Here is a 24,370-nt window from a genome sequence, read left to right as displayed (position 1 = left end):
AGCCTTGGTTGTATTTGAAAGGCTGCCTCGTGGAAGAGGAATGAGACTTCTTTTGTAAATCTTATACAAGATTTGGAATAATAGGTCAAGTTTGTAACTCAGTGTTTCTCAAAATATAATCCATGGACCACCAAATCCCAAACCATCTTGTTTATTTGCTCTAACTACAGACTTGAATCACACCTATACTTCCTAACTTACATTCTTTGAGAGGGATCTGCATTTTAACATGCTCCTTAGGAGACGCTGGTGCATGCTATGGTGGAGAACTGTGGTCTAGGAGAATAACCTTGAGTTCAACATAAAGCAACAGTTGCTCACAATAATGATCTGGCAGGGGGAGGGGGGGTTCTGGAAATGTTCAAGCAGGGACTGAATGATGACTGAACAGGATTGCTAGACTTTTCCAGAATTTGGTGGGAGGTTAAATTTTGTGTGATTTATGCTTGAGTTGAAGATTATTTTTCTCTTTTATCCCTAAGAACCACAAATCTTTAGTTGAGAATCCAACTTTTTAGACGCTGTTTTCTTAGCTTTCTTAGATACTTTGCCAAGCTCCCAAAAAACTACTTAAGAGGGTTAATTAGCAAGTTATTCCATTTCATCCACAAATTATAACCAAATGGTAACGTAAAGAGCAATCTGACAATCTTTCCACGTGTTCTCTCTTCTCACAGTTGCTGAACCAGGCAGCAGAGTGGAAACTTCAAGCCAAAGTGCTGAAGGAACAAGAGACAGTCCTGCAGGCTCAGGTGAAATGGGGGGTTGCGGGGGGACAACCATGCATGGGGTGTGCTCTCCTTGTTGCCACATTAACAGGCTATGAACCAAAGGTACTCTCCACCAGGCCTTAACATGTGGCGGGGGCGAGGGGAGCAGGAGTTAGAAATGAAGAATAACTTCATATTTATTATTTTAAAGTAAAAATAAAAGCACCACATTATACCTGAGAAAAATAAATGGTCCGCAACAACAACATCGAGTCAAAAGGTTTGCTGACATACGAATGAGGGCCCCCGACGGGCAATCGGAATGAGTTGGTGTCCTGGTTCCTGCCTATCTGTTCATAATACGTCATCTCTCTCTCTCTCTCTCCTCCCCGTGATCCTATTAAAGTAAGAATAAAATGTGAACGGATCACATGCACCATCTAGAACTCTCAATACTGAAAGTATCCTTACCTATTTGATATTATTTATAATCAAAAGAAATGAGGAAGATAAAGTCAGCACCAAAGTTCCTGTGCTATCGGAGGTTGGCCTTGTCAGTGATAAATGACTAGGGATGATGGACAAGTAGGGAACAGTTTTGATCTGGCTTTGTGATGTCATGTGTGTGTTTTGATTAGACTACAAGAATTCATATTTCAGACTCAAAGATAAAAAGCCTCGTGCAACAGATGACTCTATCCATCCCTCCCTTGCCCTTGGGGCTCTGCCCCTTCTGGCAAAAGTTGCCTGTCGGGTTCTGGGTTAGGCATCCTAGGTCTGAGCCAGAGAGAGACACTAGCGCCCCTGCTGGGAGAAATGAGCCAATGCTAAAGACACTGTAAAGTCACGTAGAGCAAATTCACAGAAAGTGAGGAAACCAGAAGCCTGGCGAGCTGGGCAGCTGTTAATTTAAGATTTGGATAATTCACTTGTAAATGTTTATGTGCTGACTGCTATACACTTGTCCACTGTAAAAACAAAAACAAAAACTTTGTTCATTATACGAATGAACAAGTTCATTGAAAACTTGCTTGTATGAATACTTGTTCATTTTTTACAAAGCATATGAGAAAAGATAAGACACTCACAAATAAATTTATTTGTGGGTAATAAAATCACAAATTATACCACTGCAGACAAAAATGCAGATCGCATTTTCATAGCTCACCTTCCTAATGCATAGTTTTTCCAGTGTGTGTCCCGAATGTATTGATAAATTGTTTTCCCTCAATAACATAAAATAACATATCAAAATCATTTGTAAATACTAATTACATAGAGATTTGAACCATGTTTCTTACTGTTAATAAAATCAGCAGGTCCAGAATTAAAAAACTAAAATCTAGAGTTACAAACTCAAGGTCATCCTTTAGGGAATCCCAGAACCATCACATCATGGTTGTGGGGTAGGCGGTAGGCAGCGGCCACTCTCTAAACAGAGGCAGGCAGGGGGAAAGGACCTCACAGTCTTGAAGAGACTCCAGAGAATTGAGGCAGGGCTCCTGGCCCTATCTCTGTACTATTCTCAGCACAGAGCCTTGAGGGGTACGAGAGACAATATTTGAAGCTATTCATTGTTCATATCATCTATGACAAGCAATCTCTACTCCTCTCGATAAATGGTGATAATGAACTTGAGAAGAGTAGATTAATACCATTAGACATGGGGTTAGAGAGTCATTCATTCGGCTGGCATCAGAATCTAGGCCTTAAATGACCTGTGGAATGAAACATAAGGGTATGATCCAATGCCACACCTCAAATTTGAAAAAGCATCTACCAGGAGTTTTTAGACTTGCCAATGTTCCTCATTCATTCCTTGATATTGACAGAGTCCAGAGACCAGGGTCAGGGTCCTGGCTCTTCTGCTCAGAATTTGTCTGACCTTGTGTAATTCATCGAAATCTCCCTAAACCTAAATTTCTTTGCCTGTAAAATAAGAATACTGTAATGCACCCATGATCCCAAGTTGGAGTTCTCTAACCTCTGGGAGGCTCATTACTTTTCAGTATTTCCAAAACATAACAGCATAACAGCAGCTACTATTTAAAATATAGTTGTTTTGGGGGGTGCCAGGGTGGCTCGGTCAGTTGAGTGCCCAAGTTTTGATTTCAGCTGAGGTCATGATCCCAGAGTCGTGGGATTGAGCCCCGCATCAGGCTCCACACTATGCATGGAGCCTTCTTTGGATTCTATCTCCCCCTCTGTACCTCTTCCCCACTCACACACACTCTCTAAAAATAAAAATAAAAGATGATAAAAGAAAATAAGATATAGTTGTTTTTGACATATCAGTTCTCACTCAGCAGCTATATGGCAGTTATTCACATGTTTGGTTAAGTTTATAAAAGGAAAATGAGTTCATGAATATGTAAGATATGCAGTTTGCCTTCAAGTTATGCATGCAAAGCACTTAGCCCCATACCTGGCCCATAATTAGCATAATTAATTCAACCAATATTTATTGAGCACCTACTCAGTGCTAGACAAGGTTCTAGGTGCTGGAGATAGACTAATCCATAAGAGAATCAAAAGTCCCTACCTAATTAAACACAGTGATAATACTACTAATAAAAATGCTAACAATTAGTGTATGAGCTAACATTACTATTATTTCATAGGTGAGGATCTACGTAGAGATATATGAGACAAAAGGAGTCTTTGGTTACAAAAAAGTTTATGAACCCCCGGAAAAGATGATCTCGAGACCTTGTGCAGCTCTAGTTCCTGAATGTAGACAGCTTCCAGAGCAGAAGCAGTGTGGCCTAAGCTGGGCTAACCCCGCCTTTTCCTCCATTGCCTTGTTTTCTGTGGCGTGTGGCTCTCTCTGCAAGGACACCCCTTTGTCTCCTGTCTTCAAGGCACTTTTCAAAACTTCAACAATGACTTCAAGAAGAATATAGTAGCCCCCAAACCCTATGTATAAAGATGTTTAAAAATTCCTCTTGAAAACTGTCGATGTTGTAGCTTTAAAACCTTTAGACCTTGAAAAACAAAATCAATCACAGATTTGATTGCAGAGCACTTGAACCCTTCCTTCGGGTTTAGAACTGCTTTAAAGGAGTGGGGTGGTAGGAGGCAAGAGGGCTCAAGTCCCCATTTCCACATTCTGAGCTAAGGAAATATCAAGGACAGATTACGTTTAACTAGATGAAGTCACCTTCAGCCATAAGACAACAGCTTGCCAGGTTGGGGCATGATTCTCACTTAGCAAAGAGATGTCTGGCTTTCAATTATACAAACCATGGCAACGGAGTAAATGTCAGAAATGATCAATGGAATACAACTGCCACTACAAATAGAGTGTTCACTGGATCGATAAGGATGAAGATGGTGGATGTGGAAAGTCAGCAATACCAACGCAGCCACGCAGCCGCAAAAACACTGCCCAAGGGGAAAGATCATTGAGTAAATTTGGTTTGGCTTTATTTAGTTTTTTCTTTTTTCTCTCTTTCTTTCTTTTTCCTTTCTTTTTTTCTTCTTTCTTTCTTTCTTTCTTTCTTTCTTTCTTTCTTTCTTTCCTTCCTTTTTTTGGTAAATTAAGGACAGCAATCACAGCCTTTAAACCGGAAGTCCTCACCTTATGTATCTAGGATGAGAGGACATTACTCTGCAACTGCTATTATAATTGGACGTGTTCCCAAATCAAATACCACAAGTTCGCTAAGACAATTCCTGGACATGCTTTTGTTTCCTGTATGCTGTGAACGTTTGTAATTAAAATTTGGTGCCCCATTAAAAGAACGTATGAGTCGCTCACCCACATAACAGTGAAAATGTTGCAGCAACTGTTGTGGTGACTCACCCTAGAACAGTCCGTTTCTATTTCTGCCTCTGGCAGGAGTGCTGTGGATGACCTCTGGATGTCCCTTCCATGCTTCTCTGAAATACCAAAATAAGAGCAGGAATATGACACATGAAACCAAACATGCATCATGTCAGCGTGATAGTGAGAGGGAACATATACCAAACAAATATCCACAAAGTAAACAAGAAGTGTCCATTTTGAGTTAGCACAAGTAAAGAGTTTTAGAGTTGTTTACCTGAGACAAGCATAATCCACACAGGTTTTGCCACCTGCCACAAAGAGGTCAAATAGGAAGAAAGGCTGAGTATGAAAAACAGTACTTAGAAGGGGAAATGTGGAGTTACTGTTTCATGGGTAGAGACTTGCAGTTTTGCAAGATGAAAGGGTTCTGGAGATTGGTTACACGACAGTGTGGATGCAGTTAACAATACCGAACCGTACATTTAAAATAGTTGAGATGGTAACTCTTACATTACATGTATTTGCCCCAATTAAAAAGAAAGAACAACAGTGGAGAGAAGAAAAAAAAAAACAAAAACAAAAAACAGTCACTAGAAAAAGGCCAGAAGAAGTGGTAATGAAATGAGACACTTCCTCCTGGCCCTCTGGGTGTGTCTGCCTTCCCCCATGCCACAAGAAAACATGAGGAAAGGAAACAAAACCTGCCCGATGTATACACCCAAAAGACCATTTTTGCCCAAAGGAAGGGGAGAAGCTGGCCGAGGTGGGCACGGTTGCTCCTGCTGATACTGTCAAGGTTGTGCCAGCAAGATGGGCTGTGCACGCGCCCACTCCTGCTCTGCCTGTCTGCAGCCTGCAATGACCCGGCTGCGTGAGTGGCTTTGAGAGGACCTGCTCCAGGGACGGTAGTATCTGCCACCCTCCCGTAACTCTGCAGGAATTCCCGAGAAGTGGGGAAAAGAAAGGAGAGAAAGTAAGAAAAAGCAACTTCACGGGATATGTAACCAAGAATGCAAATGAAGGTGGAGAGGATCAGCTGGGAGTAGCTGTCCTCACCCTGGACCACTAGATTATGTGCAGTAGTATAGATAGCCAGTCCAGTAGAAGTTTATCCTCAGATTAAGGACTTGACCTACTCAAGGGCCCTGAAATCAATTCAGTGGATCCCAGCCACTACTTCAAAAAAAGTGAAACAGAACTAAACAGAATATGTCAAGAGTGCGTTGCACATAATGACTAAGGATTGTCTTATGCAGTGTGTGTGTGTGTGTGTGTGTGTGTGTGTGTGTGTGTAAAACCCTACTACACCTTCCTGGCCATGAACTCCCTGGTGCCCTTTTATTCAGTCTTCTTTCATCTGGGTGCCAAGGAATCATGAGAAAAAAAATGTAGGCCACCAGAGTTGCCCCCAAGCTCTGTCACATATGCATGGAACCAACATGTGATTTCAAAACGATACTCAGATGTTGTTTCACTTTTCTCTGGAAAATCTATCCTGCAGAAAGGTTTTACATTATCATTCCGTTGTTCTTGTTTACTGCAGTGAAATCTCTGCTATTCTACAACATTTGAGAATGACCCCTTCTCGATCAGCAGATTTTCTGGGTTCTAGGGGTAGTCTGATTCCCATACTCTCTACCTCTCACCCCCAAGACTGGGAACTCTCCAGTCTACTGGCTTCCAGTTAGTAGTTTTTCTCTTTCAAAAAGACAGTGTCCCAGGTACCACCAGCTAGTCATTTGGTGCCCATTTGAGGAGCTGGGGTTTGCTCCAGCATTCAACAGTACCAAATACTCATTCGAAAATGGAGGCTTTCCTAACATGTGTCATCCATATTAAATCTCCACTCATAGCATGCTATTCTAAAATCATTTTTTAAAGCAAGATTGAATTAGTGTATTGCTGTCTCTAGCAATCAAGTACTTAACACACTCTCCTTCCCTGTCCTGCTTTATTCCTACTTCAAATTACCTTATTCCTTGGAATAAGGATATAGAGGTAGAAAGTACTCCTGAAGTGAACCACACGCTTGCCAATGCTAACCCATACGATGTTTTATACTGTGTGCATATTAGAAAAGGCATTCCTTCCTCGAGACTCATTCTTTCCATCTGTAGAAAATTCGTATAATAAACTGATTTTGATGAACAGGGACATTTAACTGCTATTGGCTATAACACTGTCTTCTAAACATACAAAACCAAATGGACTGAAATGGGTATGATTGCAGCCACCCATGTCGGGTCCACCTTTTCTACCACTTCTTTTCATTTCTCTACATTCTCACTTCTTTCAAGACCAAGTTCAAGGTTCGCCGTCTCCACAAAAACATGGCTTACGTGGTCACCTGCCATGCTCACTTCCTTCTCTGACTGACACCATCCTGAACAGACTTGGCACTTTGTAGTATTCCCTGTCCCATCATCAAGTTGTCTTTGAGATTATCTTCCCATCACGTGTGCATGTCTCTCAGAAACAGTAGCCACATGTTCAATGCTTTGCACATAGAGTCAATGTGTATGTTCGGTGCTCAGTAAAAGTGTGTTGGGAAAAGTTAGGCTGTAATGAAATGGTGATGACACATTTTCTTATTTCATTTTTTCTTTCTTTAAAGACGTACTTCAATCATACTCACTGACTTAGGTTGATATCACAGTAAACAAAAGAACAGAACACATTGTTAACATTGTGTTGAGGATTCCTTTAAATCAACTTTCTTCTCAAATAATGAACGATGCCATGTTGTTTTGTTCTGGAAGCATGCTTAAAGCAGCTCTAAAATAGATGTACTTTTCCCCTTATTTACAGCTTACTCTCTATTCCGGAAGGTTTGAAGAGTTCCAGAACACACTGACAAAAAGCAATGAGGTGTTTGCCACTTTCAAACAGGAAATGGATAAAGTGAGTAGTACTTATCCCCCACAAAATACTGACATTTTCTATTTCGACAGGCAATTCTCCTTTGAGTTCATTTCTGTCACGTTAAAATCCTTTGGTGCATTTCATGAAGTAATGAAACATTTATACATGCAAATAAGATTTGGGCTGTGTTTTTTTATTGGTAATTATCTGGTGAATTAATCTTAGGAAGAGTCCAAAAAACACCAGGATCTATTTTCACTCTGAGAAAAAAATATTTTCCTTTTCTAGTCCATGGAGAGCTAAGAAAAAAAAGACAAAAGCTAGCAATTTAACATTATGCTGTTTATACTGAAATTTTTAAAAATCTAATTTCTAAAGATTAAAAAAACAACTTTCATACAAATGTGCAACAGAAGAAGTTTAGAGTAGAAAATACCATTTCATATAATCCTTCTTCGGAGAGAATATATGTAGTATGATATAATTGACAGAGCCTTGAATGAGAAAAAGGAAGCCTAAATTCAAATTCTGGGTGTGTTCTTCTCCTCATGTAGTACTAGATGATCCACTTAACGTCCCTCCAATTTTATTTTTCTTATCTATAAATTAACATACTATTTCCCTTGCCTAATACACAGATTGTAAAGTTCAAATACATGTTTTTTAATGTTTATTCATTTTTGACAGACAGAGAGAGACAGAGCGTGAGCGGGGGAGGGGCAGAGAGAGGGAGACAGAATCTGAAGCAGGCTCCAGGCTCTAAGATGTCAGCACAGAGCCCAAAGTGGGTCTCGAACTCACAAACCACGAGATCATGACCTGAGCGGAAGTCGGACGCTCAGCCAACTAAACCACTCAGGCGCCCCATATTAATATATTTTTAAAGGGTTTTAAACTTTCTTACACTCTTTTACAAATATAAGGTGCTAAATATTATTGGACATATGTTCAAAATTTATTTAATCCAGTGTTTTCCCAAAACAAAATCACCATCAGAATTGTGCTTCTTAATGGGCATAGGCATTAACCTTTTTTTTTTTTTAATTTTTTTTAATGTTTATTTATTTTTGAGACAGGGAGAGACAGAGCAGGAACGGGGGAGGGTCAGAGAGAGAGGGAGACACAGAATCAGAAGCAGGCTCCAGGCTCTGAGCTGTCAGCCCAGAGCCCGACGCGGGGCTGGAACTCACGGTCCGCGAGATCATGACCTGAGCCGAAGTCGGACGCTTAACCGACTGAGCTACCCAGGCACCCCGGCATTAACCTTTTTTAAGTGCAAAAAGGATCCTTTTAAAACCACTTTCTTAAAATTATATGATAAATTTCACAATTCAGTGAACAAACATAAGTAGGTCAACACTTGTTAGAAGTTATAGCTTTCTCACTCTGGGATTGATCTATCCATTTTTAAAAACCTCTCTTCATTATAGAGTGTTAAGATTGGAATAAATATTAGAGCAAGAGAAGTGTTTTTATTTATTTCAAAATTACATAGTTTTAAGATTGGAATAAATATTAGAATAGGAGTTTTAAATCTGGGGTTTATTTATAGACTTTTAAAGTTGACTCACAATTAGCAAAAAAAAAAAAAAAAAAAAAAACAAAAAACCAGCAAAAAAAATGATGTGCATATTGCATTTCTTTGAGTATGGTCCCATCAAATCCTTAAAGGGGTTGATGACTTTTAAACTAAAACTACTAAACTTGGTTAACAAATGATCAAAATTAAAAACCATTCAAGGCTCACCTAGCTTCTCTATAAAGCCCAGGGGCTTAGCCCGGGCCCAACCTCCTGCCTCCAAGTGTACTCAGCCTCAGGCAGCATGGCACAAAGCAGCAAGGGCCCAGGTATGGCTCATCCAGGGGAACACAACCTGATGATTACATTGCTGTCCTTTGCTGCATCCAAGCAGAGCAGAGATCCAACCGTTTCAGTTTCAAAAAAGATGAGCTGCATTTTATCCACTTCTGTTCCCTCTACACCCAACTCCCCACTGATGACCAGCAGATGCTCTTCACACATTGCATTAAATGCAATGAAATAACTCTAGTTCCACTCTTCTGCTAACTCGCCTGAATATTCTTCCACCTCTCTGAGCGTCAGTTTCCTCAGTGAGAGTGGAGGTGAAAACAGAACCTTCCTTATGGGACTGTTTCAAAGATGAAATGAATGATGTGTGTAATCACATTCTGTGACTCCCACCACACTCTACAAATGTGAAGATTGAGAGGGAGCAGGAAGATGGCAGTGGAGTAGGAGGACCCTAGGCTCACCTTTCCCACAAATACAACTAGATAACTATCAAATCATCCTAAATACCGCAGAAATTGACCTGAAAACTGGTAGAATGCACTCCACAACTAAAGGGAGAGAAGAGGCCAAATCAAAGATGGTAATAAATGCAAAGCCATCGTTTGGGGGAGAAATAGATCACAGCTGCTATGGAGGAAAAGAAGCTGTGGTCTTGGAGAAGAGTGAGTGAGAGAGAGAGAGAGAGAGAGAGAGAGAAGTACACAGGGAAATACACAAGGAGAACATTTCCCCAAAGCCATTGGCTTGGAAAATGAAAGGGGCTGAATTTTGGAAGTTCTTGCAACCAGCAGGTCTTAAAGCCTGGAGTTTTAAAGGTCAGTAGGCTTGGATAGGATAGACCTGGAGGGTACTATACTGCTCCTGGAGAGAAGGTATACAAAAAAACCTGTGGCAGACAATGTGGAAACAACTATCTGAAGAGTGCCTGGGGAACACCGTAGGGAAATTATTCCCTCTTCTCAGAGTGTGTCTCTGAGAGGCAGCATTCATGGAGACATGTCTCTAGGAACAAAGGAGGTGGCCAACACCATTTCCCTCCCCTGCCCCTCAGCATATACACAGAGCCACCTGCAAGAAGCAGCACAGCAGGGACACTGGCTGCCTAACTTGCTTACACCAAGCCCCACACATCCCCTCCCTGCACCCCAGTGGAACTGCTCTTCTCAATCACACTTGCCTCAGTCTCAGCATGGCAGGTCCCTCCCCTCAAAGACCAGCACAAATCCCTGCCTGCACCACATCTTCTGACCAGAGAGTTCTGTAGGGCTTCAGTTCTGGTGGAGGTGGTCAGGTCTCACTTCACAAGCAGACAAGAACACACTTAGTTAAAACTGACCACATTCACACCAGGGACCAAACACTGCCCACAGCAGGTAAGGGAGAGCCTCTGCAGATGACTGGCCTGAAGGACAGAGCAACCAAAACACAACAGCGGAGCTCACATAGCACACACTGGAGACACTTCCTTGAAGCGCCAGGGTCTCAGCACTACATGACCTCTTCTTCATAAAGAAGCTCCTGCTTCTTTCAGGAGCAGGAGACCTAACTGGATTTTCTAACCCAGAGAAGAAGATAGAGACTTAGACAAAATGTGAAGACAGAGGAATTTCTCCAAAATGAAAGAACAAGATAAGGTCACAGCCAGAGATCTCAGTGAAACAGATACAAGTACATGTCTGACGGAGAATTTAAAGCAACAATCATAAGAATACTCACTGGGCTTGAGAAAAGAATGGAAGACATCAGTGAGACCCTTACCACAGAGATAAAAGAGTTTAAAAAGAATCAATCAGAGATGAAGAATGGGACAAACAAGGTCTGAAAAAGGCTAGATGCAGTAAAGAGCAGGCTGGAAAGAAGGAGACCTAGAAGTGGAAAGACCTAGAAGCTGGAAAGAAGTGACCTAGAAGACAAAGTAATGGATAGTAATGAAGCTGAACAAAAGACAATAGGAAGAATTATGTAACAACAGAATAGAATTCGGGAAGTCAGTGACTCCATCAAATGTAATCACACTCATATTATAGGAGTGCCAGAAGAAGAAGAGAGAAAAAACGGGGGGGGGGGGGGGGCAGGAAATTTATTTGAAAAAATAATAGCTGAAGACCTCCTTAATCTGGGGAAGGAAACAGATATCCAGATCCAAGAGACACAGAGAATTCCCATCAAAATCAATAAAAGCATGCCAACACCAAGACATATTATAATTAAATTTGCAAAATACAGTGATAAAGAAAAAATCTTAAAAGCAGCAAAACAAATGAAGTCTTCAACTTCCAAGGGAAACCGCATAGGCTAGCCGGAAAGTTCTCAATAGAAACCTGGCAAGCCAGAAGGGAATGGAATGATATATTCAAAGTACTGAGTAGGAAAAATCTGCACCTAAAAATATTCTATCCAGCAAGGCCACCATTCAGAATAGAAGGAGAGATCAAGAGTTTCTCAGAAAAACAAAAACTAAAGGAGTTCATGACCACTAAACCAGCCCTGCAAGAAATATTAAAGAGGACCCTTCAAGTAGAAAAGAGAGACCAAAAGTGACAATTTAAAGGCAGGAAATACAAAAGCAGTAAAAATTAATATTTCTGTAATAATCAGTCAAGGATCTCACATACTAAATGGTATAAAATAAAACATATACCTAAAATGTAGACAGGAGAGGAAAAAAGAATGAGTTCAACCTTGAGTGAACATCATCTTCATATAGACTGCTATTTGCAGAAGAGGTTATGGTAACCATATATCAAAAATCACTAATAAACATGCAAAGAACAAAGAAAAAAATCCAAATATATCACTAAAGAAAATAAGCAAAACATGAAAAAGAGAAAGACAAGAAATGATCAGAGAAAATCTCCAGAAACAACCACGAAATAAGTAATAAAATGGCAATAAATACATATCTATCAATAGTTACTTTGAATGTAAATGGACTCAATGGTCCAATCAAAAGACATAAGGAGTCATAATGGATACAAAAAAAAAAAAATACCCATCTATATTCTGCCTACAAGAGACTCATTTTAGACCTAAAGACACCTGCAGGTTGAAAGTGAGGTAATGAAGAAACATTTATCACGCAAATGGATGTCAAAAGAAAGCCAAAGTAGCAATACTTATATCAGACAAACTAGACTTTAAAAGACTATAACAAGAGACAAAGAAAGACACTTTATAATAATAAAGGGGGACAATCCAACAAGAAGATATAAGAATTGTCAATATTTATGCACCCAACATAGAAGCACCCAGATATATAAAACAATTAATAATAAACATAAGGGAACTAATTGATAATAATGCAATAATAGTAGGGGACTTCAACATACCATTTACATCAACAGACAGATCATCTAAACAGAAAACAAACAAGGAAACAGTGGCTTTGAATGACACACTAGACCAGATGGACTTAACAGATACATTCAAAACATTCCATCCTAAAACAACAGAATACATATTCTTTTATACCACACATGGAACATTCTGAATAGATGTCACATATTAGGTCATAAAACGGGCCTCAACAAATACAAAAAGATTGAAGTCATACCATGCACCTTTTCTGACCACAATGCTATGAAACTAGATATCAATCACAAGACAAAATCTGGAAAGACCACAAATACATGAAGGTTAAACAACATGCTACTAAACAATGAATGGGTCAACCAGGAAATCAAAGAAGAAATTAAAAAATACATGGAAACAAATTAAAATAAAAATATAACAATACAAAACCTTTTGGATACAGCAAAAATGGTCCTAAGAGGGAAGTGTATAGCAATACAGGTCTACATCAAGAAGCAAGAAAAATCTCAAATAAACAACCTAACTTTCCACCTAGAAGAACTAGAAAAAGAACAGCAAACAAAGCCTAACATCAGCAGAAGGAAGGAAATTATAAAGATTAGAGCAGAGAATGTAAGGGTGATCTGGCTGAGACATTTGTCACTCCATTGATCACCAGGGTTGATTCAACTGATCTGGCTGGTTAGGTGGGTGTCCAGATAGAGAAAGACCATCCTTCTTAGTCAGGGGTGTATAAGTACCTGCGCTCCCCTGCTAGAACTTCCAAACAAGCTCTCTAGGTCCATTTGTAGGAAAACGTAGGGTAGTCAAGCTTCCAAGAACCCAGACACATCCAAATGAGGTGCTGACTGTGGCAGTCCACATTTCTTTCAAAACAAAAAATAATAATAAAGATTAGAGCAGAAATAAGTGATGTGGAAACTAAAAACACAACAGAACAGATCAATGAAACCTGGAGCTGGCTGGTTCCTTGAAAAACTTAATAAAATTTATAAACCTCAATTCAGACTTCTCAAAAAGAAAATATAAAGAAAAAAAAAAGAAAAGAGAAAGGACCCAATTAAATAAAATCACAGATGAGAGGAGAAATAACAACTAACACCACAGAAATTATAAGAGAATATTATGAAAAACCATGTGCCAACAAATTGGACAACCTAGAAGAAATGGATAAATTCCTAGAAATATATAAATTACCAAAACTGAAACAGGAAGAAATAGAAAACTTGAACATACTGATAACCAGCAAATAAATTGAATCAGTAATCAAAAAACTCCCAACAAACAGAAGTCCAGGACCAGATGGCTTCACAGGAGAATTCTACCAAACAGTTAAAGAAGAGTTAATACAAGGGTACCTGGATGGCTCAGTTGGTTAAGCATCCAACTTCGGCTCAGGTCATGATCTTGCAGTTCGTGAGTTCAAGCCCTTCATAGGGATCTGTGCTGACAGCTCAGTGCCTGGAGCTTGCTTTGGATTCTGTGTCTCCTTCTCTCTCTGCCCCTCCCCCATTCACACTCTGTCTCTGTCTCTGTCTCTCTCTCTCTCCCAAAAATAAATAAACATTAAAAAAAAATTTAATGAAGAGTTAATACCTATTCTTTTTAAACTATTACAAAAAAAATAGAAAAGGAAAGAAAACTTCCATTTCATTCTATGAAGCCAGCATTACCCTGATACCAAAACCAGATAAAGACAGTACTAAAAAAGGGAACTACAGACCAATATCTCTGAAGAATATAGATGTAAAAATTCTCAATAAAAAACACTAGCAAACCAAATCCAACATTACATTTAAAAAATCATTCACTACAATCAAATGGAATTTATTCCTGTGTTGCAGGAGTTGTTCAATATTTGCACATCAATCACCATGACACATCACATTAATAAAAGAATGGATAAGAAGCGTATATGATCATTTCAATAGATGCAGAAAAAGCACTTGACAAAGTACAATATCCATTCATGATAAAAACACTCAATACTTTAAGTCGATTTAAAGGGAACATACCTCAACATACTAAAGGTCATATATGAAAAACCCATAGCTACTATCATCCTCAATGGGAAAAACTGAGAACTTTTCCTATACAGTCAGGAATAAGACAGGGATGTCCACTTTCACCACTTTTATTCAACATAGTACTGGAAGTCTTAGCCACAGCAATCAGACAAAAAAGAAGGAGAAGGAGAAGGAGAAGGAGGAGGAGGAGGAGGAGGAGGAGGAGGAGGAGAAGGAGGGAGAAAGAAAGAAAGAAAGAAAGAAAGAAAGAAAGAAAGAAAGAAAGAAAGAAAGAAAGAAAGAAAGAAAGAAAGAAAGAAAGAAAAGGGATCCAAATTGGCCAGGAAGAAGTAAAACTTTCACTACTTGCAGATGACATGATGCTCTGTACATGTCTAGAGATGACAAATTCATTAAAGTCACAGGATACAAAATCAACATACAGAAATCTGTTGCATTTCTATACACCAATAATGAAGCAGCAGAAAAAAACTAAGGATCCATTTACAATTGCAGAACAGAAACAGAACAGAAGCAATGATACCTAGGAATAAACCTAACCAAAGAGGTAAAAGGCCTGTACTCCAAAAACTATAAAACATAGATGAAAGACATTGAAAATGACACAAAGAACAGAAAGACATTCCATGCTCATGGATTGGAAGAAAAAATATTGTTAAAATGTCTATACTATCCAAAGTAATCTACACATTTAATGCAATCCCTATCAAAATACCAACAGCATTTTTCACAGAGCTGGAACAAGCAATCCTAAAATGTGTCTGGAACCAAAAAAGTCCCTGAATAACCAAAACAACCTTGAAAAAGAAAAACAAAGCTGGAGGTATCACATTTCTGGACTCAAAGTTCTATTACAAAGCTATAGTAATCAAAAAAAAAAAAGTATGGTACTGGCACAAAACACACACATAGATCAACAGAGCAGAATAGAAAACCCAGAAATAAACCCACAACTATATGGTCAATTCATCTTCAACAAAGCAGGGAAGAATATCCAATGGGAAAAAGAATGTCTCTTCAACAAATGGTGTTGGGAAAACTGAACAGCAACATGCAGAAGAATGAAGCTGGACCACTTTCTTAAACCATACACAAAAATAACTTCAAAATGGGTTAAAGACCTAAATGTGAGACCTGAAACCATAAAAATTCTTGAAGAGAACACAGGCAGTAACTTTTTGATACTGGCTGTGACAACTTCTTAAGTATGTTTCCTGAGGCAAGGGAAACAAAAGCAAAAATAAACTATTGGAACTACATCAAAATAAAAAGCTTCTGCAAAGGAAACAATCAACAAAACTAAAAGGCAACCTATGGAATAGGAGAAGATATTTGCAAATGACATATCTGATAAAGGGTTAGTATACAAAATATATAAGGAACTTATCAAACTCAACACTCAAAAAAATGAATAATCCAATTAAAAGTGGGCAGAAGACATGAACAGACATTTTTCTACAGAAGACATACAGATGGACAACAGACACATGAAAACATGCTCAATATCATTCATTATAAGGAAAATCCAAATCAAAACTGCAGTGAGATATCACCTCGTACCCGTGAAAATGGCTAAAATCGACAACACAAGAAATATGTGTTGGCGAGGATGTGGAGAAAGGGGATCCCTCTTGCACTGTTGGTGGGAATGAAAACTGGTGTAGCCACTGTAGAAAACAGTCTGGAGGTTCCTCAAAAAGTTAAAAGTAGAACTACCGTATGATCCAGCAACCGCACTACAAGGTATTCACCCAAAGAATACAAAAGTAAGAAGTACTGATTCAAAGGGATACATGCACCCCAATGTTTATAGCAGCATTATCTACAACAGCCAAATAATGGAAAACAGCCCAACTGTCCACTGACTGACGAATGAGTAAAGATGTGGTGTGTATATATACACATACATGTATATATACATATATATATGAATATCATATTACCCGCCATAAAAAAGAATGAGATCTTGCCATTTGCGATGACATGGATGGATCGAGAGAGTATTATGCTAAGTGAAAGAAGTCAATCAAAGACAAATACCATACGATTTCACTCATATGTCAAATTTAAGAAAGAAAACAAACGAGCAAAGGGAAAAAAAGAGAGAGAGAGGCAAACCAAGAAACAGACTCAACTATAGAGAGCAAACTGATGGTTACCAGAGGGGAGGTGGATGGGGGGATGGGTTAAAGAGACGATGCGGACTAAGCAGTGCACTTGTGAAGAGTACCAGTGATGCACGGAAGTGTTGAGTCACTATATGGAACACCTGAAACTAATACTACACTGTATGATAACTAGCTAGTCTTTAAATTAAAACTTTAAAAAAAAAAAATGTAGACTGAGAAAATAGAAAGCTGTAGCTTTGTGTAGCTACTTCTCAGATGTGCCCAGATAGTCCCAATATGTTAATGGCTAAAAAGCCAGACCAGCTTTCTCGCTTGCAGTTTCTATTCAGTAAAGAATCTAAATTGCAAGCTTATTCTTGGGACTAAATAAAGCTACTTTTACTTTAAAGAATAAGCAATGACAAAACAGGGTAACTCTAAGTAGTTTCCTTTTTCCTGAATTGGTGCAAGTAAGTTTGTTCACCACGAACCTAGATGATTCAGGAATAAATAGGACTCTTCCCACTCAGTCTTCATTCCGTGACATCAAACTTCTGTTTGTTTCAGCAGCTAGTGACAAAGAGACTTTTCTTGGCATCACATATGGAACTAGTAGTTTTTTTGATATGTTAAGTTTTCAGGATTAACATTAAAATACTCTAATTTCTGTAGACAACCAAGAAAATGAAGAAGTTGGAGAAGGACACAGCCACGTGGAAAGCCCGGTTTGAGAACTGTAACAAAGCTCTGTTGGACATGATTGAAGAGGTAAGGAAGCCTAGCCGCTAGCTTATTTTCCCCTACCTAGTCCAAATATTCATATTCCGAAAGTAATTATAACCTAATAGTGCGAATTATTATCTTGGAAAAAGAGTTGATTTTTTTTTTCTGAGGTGTGATATGTGAAATTGTAATAAAAATATTTAGAGCAAAAGAGAATTGGATCCAGACTCACAAAGAGCTTTGTGACCCTGAGTCACATGCCTACGTGCTGAGTCCACAGCTGATGCCAAATCAGCATCATGCCTGCGCAACTTCATTCTGTAAAGGAAAGACAAGTGTCTTACTTGTCTTTGAATTTCCCCAGTGCCTAGCACAGAGCAGGTGCAGAATAAATTAATGAGTTAATCTGAACATACTGAGAGAAGACACCAGCCCCAGCACCCAGGGTATGTACTACTGTATAGACAGATATGGAGATGTATTGTCTAATTCTTCCAACAGGCATTTAATTACTGATATTATGTCAGGCTCTGTAGGTGTTGAGACAATAAAGGCAAAGATATATAGCCCTTGACCTGAGAGGCAGAGCTTACAGGTGAAGGTCTCCCCATGTGCACGAGCAACAGAAAAACCCTCAAAGGGTACAGAGTGGCACAAAGGTGGGGGCAAGGAGTGAGACGATTAGGAACGATTTCATGCACAAACACACCAACATTTCCGCAGAAATGGAGAAGAACTGAACAGTTTGAGCAGGCAGCATCATGAATTAGTGTGTGGGGAGTTTCTGTCGTTATAATTACTGTTCTAGCAATTCATCCCAAATAGCAACCAATTCCAAAGAGATGGGCTTATTATTCACTGACATAAATCAACCAGTTGCCAGATTAGCATACAGCAGTTTATCTATAGACTAGATAAGGCTCTGCTGACAGCCAGGTCCCAGTCCATCGCATTCATTGTGCCATTGGAAGACTTAAAAGCAGAAAATGCATCTACTTTAAGATTCCGGAGGCCTTGGACTGAAGCAGAGAGATGCTTTGCCATCTTTCTTTCCCACAGAAAAGGATACAGGGATTAAAATTCTACCAGGGTCTCACCCACAAGGCAAAAAAACGGAAGTGATTCCCCCTGACCAGGAGTCTGTTCAGCCACCAGTCTGCGGTGGCTCCAGAGTCTGGCAGACAAATTCCTGGGCAAATGGTTTTGCTTGTCTCCAGAGGGCATCCTGGCAATTTTGCTCTGGTGTTTTACGTGTGTGTGTTTTCAACTCACAGAAAGCATTGAGAGCCAAGGAATATGAGTGCTTCGTGATGAAAATTGGGAGGCTGGAGAACCTCTGTCGAGCTTTACAAGAAGAGAGAAACGAGCTCTACAAAAAAATCAGAGAAGCAAAAATGCCTGAAAAAGATGACCAAAGTCAGCACACCTCCGACGACGAGGAGCTAGAGTCTGCCGTTTCTGTGGGCGGCGAGGTTGATGCAGAGGAAGCCGACAGTGTTCACAATGCTGTGAAAAATCTGGCCACAGCCTTCATGGTCATCCGTCATCCGGAGTCGACCTTCGAGCAGCCCAAAGAAATCCCACCAGAATCCGGCAGTCCTCAAGGGGTTGGTGACTCGGCCCTCAAGGAGCCAGAACAATCCCCTCTGAGCCCTTTATGCCACTCAGAGATTTCCCTGCCTCCCCCAACTCCTCAGGCTGAGGCCGAAGGAGGCAATGAGGCAGAACCGCCCCCCAGGCCCAGCAATCCCCCCGCGGGGTCGGCAGCAGAGGCCCAAGACCAGGGTCTCCTTCCAGCAGCCCAGGCTGATCAGCAGCCCCAGAAGCCAGAGGCAGAAGCTTCGAGTCAGGCCCCACAGTCCCCGGCAGAGGCTTCCCTACCAGTGATGGAGGCAAATGGTCCTGCTCCACCACCCACAGCAGGTGAGCAAATTCTAGTTGGGGAGCTCAGATGTGGGCCCAGTAGGCAGCCACCCCCACTGGAAGCAGCAGCATTGAGACCACCAACAGGGGTCTCGGTGGAGCCCCAGCTGCCCCAGGTGGCTGACACCAACCTGGAAGCAGTAGACTAAGCCTCGTCGTGGTGCCTTCCGAGCTTAGTGCCTTCCCAGCTTCACGTCTTCATCGCGACAGATTGTCTTCTGAAAGAGGCATTAAGGGCCAGGGATGTCTAAGGGAAGAGACTTAATTAGAATCAAGACATTTTTAAATGTTATGCAGAGCACATTCAGCCTGTGCTATTTGTTCTCAATTTATAACTGATTTGGAGCTTTTCTATTTAACGTTGGTTGACAGTACAATTTTCCCAAATGGCAACAAAACATACAAATAGCAAATTCATACGAATTTTCCACTGAGATGGTATTTATTTCAATTTTTTAATCAACAGTAGGATTTGGTGTTTAAAGACTTCTCCTACAATATGTAAATGCATAAAAAGTGATTGTTATTTATTTCCCTATATATTTTAATAAGTTCTATAGTAAATTATGGATGTCCAGGTTTCATTTAAGCAACATTTACATAATATGTGCATATGTGTAGATGTGTATATATATGTATACATGTGTGAATGTATACGTATGTGTGCGAATATATACCTATCCGAGTTTATGCACCTATATGTACGTGTGTGTATTATATATGTGTGTGTATATATATACAAATATATTATATACTAATATATATTACACATACATTTCATCCCTCTTTGGAATTCTCTCATGCAAAATATTTAGACAGTAATCAAAAAAATTATCTCTTACTTGCTTGGGATGACAGTAGATTAATGCTCTATGAATCAGAAGTAGGTTCAAAATACGAGCATTTAGGCCATGTAATGTAGGGCAAAAACAAGTAACCAAATGGTAAGTCAATAAATTCAATCAGTTGGTCCAAAGATAGAACAGCAGTTGGGTTAGATTCTAAGTCTGCAGAACACATAGACACAAAGGTGCCACAAGGGGCAATAGACACAATAGGGGAACAATCACAGCCCTCGATGGCTCATCTCTGCCAGCGGCCTCTCCAACACAGCTCGGCCCATTGCCTTGCCACCCCACGTGGTGGGGCAGCCCACTCATGGCTACCTGCAAGGAAAGGGTGGGAAGTGGGAGAGCAAGCAAGGGCATGGAGGGATTGAGTGCCCAGGGACTGATACGAGGCTATGCTCTCGTCCCCTGGCTCTTGTGCTATGGAAGTCTTGAAAAGGAATGTTCGCCTGGCCCGGCCACGTCCTCAGTTCTCTCGCTGTCATCTTCTGCTCTCTCCAGAGAGTTTCCCACCATTTCTTGCTGTCACTGCCTCAATCTATATTCTCAAAGCATCTTCACATTTTTTCCAACCTTCACACCCTTTACAGGAAATTATACCCCGTCCTCATCTCAATAACTGATAAGTAAAAGCTATTATTTTTACAAGACAGAAGTCCACATAGGGTCTCAAGATGAGTGATGAGGTGCACCAAACAATATATTATCTGCTTTGGGGAATTCTTTACAACCAGAAGTACAAACGGCTTGAAAAACAGGTGAGGATTCAGCAGGAGGCAAAAGTTAGATGGTCTACAGGAGTATTACATTATTATTGGACAAGAACCTCTAATACAACTGACAGCATAAATTACTCTACCAGATTTACCAACACCCAGTAAATCCAGTAAATCTGGTAAAGGGAGACTGGAACAAAGAAATAGGAAGGAAGGGAGGGAAGGAACGGGGAAAGGGAGAGGAGGGAGAAAAGGAAAAAAAAAAAAAAGGTCTAACCCAGCCCTACCTCAAAAGTTGAATTCAAGTAGAAAAATGGATAAAAGCAAGATTCTCTACTATTCATCCAGAAAATCATTCTTCAGTGTTGCATGTGGCTGTCTGCCAAGGAACACAAAATGCTTGTAGGCAGCAACCATATGCTACAAGAATTGTAAACTGCATAAAATTTGTTTGAAGTCGACAGTGAGGGTAATAACGAAATGCTAATCAGGAGAAAAAGCATATCCCTATTGAAGAACCAATGTATTTTTATTTATTTTTTTCCATGTATTTTTGAAGGCTTGCAATATTATAACCACAGACTATCCAGCCAAATTCAACATTACTGGAAATCTTAGAGATTTAAACATTCATTTAATTCAGAGCTAAATACTCACCATAACAATCCAGGAGGGTCTCCTTCTGTTTACAGAAGGTAAACTTCCAAGAATGGAGTAAGATTAGATAATCATAGTAAAGTCTCAGTCTGAATGTTTAGCAAGAGAAACAGGCAGGAGAGGAGCCAAAATCTGGTAAATCAAGTATTCTAATACCCAAAGTTCATTTTTTTCATCCAAAAAGCTTTCACAGCAACACATTACTCACTACTGTGTATATCTTGGGCAGAATTTCAATACAACACCTTACCTAAAATTTGCAAAGCTTAATTTAGACTTTGGAAGGATTATTTTAATATTCAAAGAATGTTTTATTATAGTCTGTGTTAGAATTCGGCCTTGCTAATTATCACAATAATTCATACGACCTGAAAGAGTAAGGAATTTCTGTTCTTTATCAAGTTCGTGTAACTATTTCTAGAGATGCCAAGTCTACTTTTCCAGAAACACCAGTATTGTTTGTGTTTTCTTAATTAAATAACTATAATTTATGTATCTATTAAAGTTACTTCTCTTCCCACATGCTTACTTTTGTTACTTCTATGTTTCAATAATACCTAACAAAGATTATGGTTTTATTTTGTTGTTCGTTAAATTTCTGGTCTCTGAGTAGAATGTACATATAATGAACACTGTGAACATCTTGGGTGCGTGTGTGTGTGTGTGTGCGTGCGTGTGTGTGTGTGTGTGTGTGTGTGTGTGTGTGGTGTGTGTGAGAGAGAGAAGGAGGGAAACAAGGGAAAGAGACAGAACACGATTGCCTGGAACTAATGAGAAAGCAAAACCCCGGCTCCCCTGCCCAGTCCTCAGCTTCTGGCACAGTTATCCCATGACCAATGTCTCCCTTCAGTGCCGGTCTCCAATGAGACCATTTCCATAGGTTTCTCTGCCATGGGAGCTTTCAGAAATACTCTGAGGAGTAAAGGGGCAGATGTAGAACGTGTCAGCATATTTTACCTCCACCCAGTCCTTCTTTTTTTTTTTTTTTTCAATATATGAAGTTTATTGTCAAATTGGTTTCCATACAACACCCAGTGCTCATCCCAAAAGGTGCCCTCCTCAATTCCCATCACCCACCCTCCCCTCCCTCCCACCCCCCATCAACTCTCAGTTTGTTCTCAGTTTTTAAGAGTCTCTTATGCTTTGGCTCTCTTCCACTCTAACCTCTTTTTTTTTTTTTTTTCCTTCCCCTCCCCCATGGGTTTCTGTTAAGTTTCTCAGGATCCACATAAGAGTGAAAACATATGGTATCTGTCTTTCTCTGTATGGCTTATTTCACTTAGCATCACACTCTCCAGTTCCATCCATGTTGCTACAAAGGGCCATATTTCATTCTTTCTCATTGCCACGTAGTACTCCATTGTGTATATACACCACAATTTCTTTATCCATTCATCAGTTGATGGACATTTCCACCCAGTCCTTCTAACTACTCCAAGAATTCTCCCTAGTAGGAGCCAAAGAGGCCCAACTATTCTGCCTTTCACTTATTCTCTCTTCCCAGTCTATCTTCAACCAGGAGAGGCTTCTTGAACAAAGCATTTCCTAGTATGCTTGGAGAAGAGAACTAGTTAGCTAAAATTGGGAAAAAAATTAAACCCTGCCCTTAAGGCTGTTTTTGCTCCTTTTTGCATGGTATAGATATGCATTTTTTAATACTTAAAAAATTGTTTTAATGTTTACTTATTTTTGAGAGAGAGAGACAGACAGACAGAGCGTGAGCAGGGGAGGGGCAGAGAGAGAGAGAAACACAGATTCCAAAGCAGGCTCCAGGCTCCGAGCTGTCAGCACAGAGCCCAATGAGGGGCTCGAACTCAAGAACCATGAGATCGTGACCTGAGCCGAAGTCGGACACTTAACCGACTGAGCCACCCAGGTGCCCCAATACACATTTTTAAACAGCTCTTTTTTTTTTTTAAGCTAATAAAGTATTATGTGTTCGTTGCAAAACTGAAGCTGCTTTTCAATAAGACTAAGATATCATTAGGGGAGAAATCATTTCAGGAAAACATCCTCAGCTCCTTCCCCTCCAACCAGTAGTTAAATCCAGTACTTAGGATACATAAAAGTAATTTAAAATGTAAAGAATTGGGGCACCTGGCTGAATCAGTCAGAAGAGCATGCTCCTCCTGATCTCGGGGTCATGAGTTCAAGCCCCACGCTGGGTATGGCGCTTAGACAAAACGTAAAGAATCTCCTAAAAGAAGATACGAAATAAAAATGATGACTCTGGCCTCTAAAATTTGTTGCCACCATAAACTGGCAAGTAAGATTTAGGATTCGAGTCAAGTATCTGGGTAAATCTTCACAAGGTTTAAACCATTTATATTTCTGTACTTTATAACCTAAAAGTTAAAGTTATCATTAGATCAACCATAAGGGCATTCCATTTGAATAGAAGCATTCATAAATGATAGTGATAAAGATCTCCCCCAATCTTGTTAAGTTGTACCTTCCACACTCGAAGTGAAGTCTCCTCGGTGGTATCCTGAGAGTTGTGCAAATGCCAATTGCTGCTGTACATGTGTGTGAATGTTCCCACATACACACATATGCACGCACATAAACGCACATGTATAAAATTTGTCCTAGATTTAATGCTGTTCCTGTTGGTGGGCCTTTACACCTATATTTTCAAAGGATATTCCTATTATCTTTCCTGACAAGGACAAACTATAAAAAGAAATCATTTCCTGTATAAATAAGGATATTTGATAGAAACACTTAACTCACAAAATAAGCCTACAGGCTCATTGATCCATGGCACAAAAATTATTCACAGAAGCTGATTCACTCTTCCAGGAGATAAGAGATGAGATAAATCACCAACAACACAATCGAGTTGGCAACAGCCAAGTGCAAGTCCTTCTTCCTGCTGGATTTTAAAGCCTCCACGACCAGC

The 24,370-nt window shown here is 39.9% G+C and overlaps 1 protein-coding gene across 1 annotated transcript in view; it reads left to right on the top strand.

Moving 5' to 3' along the window:
* TXLNB (taxilin beta) overlaps positions 1 to 21,990 on the top strand; it is a 53,418-nt gene extending 31,428 nt beyond the window's left edge. Inside the window, exons 7-10 of the mRNA XM_025925593.2 lie at positions 678 to 752; positions 7,288 to 7,380; positions 17,274 to 17,369; positions 18,599 to 21,990. Coding sequence (XP_025781378.1) covers positions 678 to 752; positions 7,288 to 7,380; positions 17,274 to 17,369; positions 18,599 to 19,396 — 1,062 coding nt within the window. The 3' untranslated portion in view covers positions 19,397 to 21,990. The remainder of the gene's footprint in view (positions 1 to 677; positions 753 to 7,287; positions 7,381 to 17,273; positions 17,370 to 18,598) is intronic.
* Positions 21,991 to 24,370: the final 2,380 nt, after the last annotated feature.

The sequence above is a fragment of the Puma concolor genome, chromosome B2, assembly GCF_028749965.1.
Source record: "Puma concolor isolate L17-30 chromosome B2, mPumCon1.1.hap2, whole genome shotgun sequence".
Classification (NCBI taxonomy): domain Eukaryota; kingdom Metazoa; phylum Chordata; class Mammalia; order Carnivora; family Felidae; genus Puma; species Puma concolor.
The sequence above is the reverse complement of the archived record's forward strand: the minus strand, read 5'-3'. Positions and strand labels throughout refer to the sequence as shown.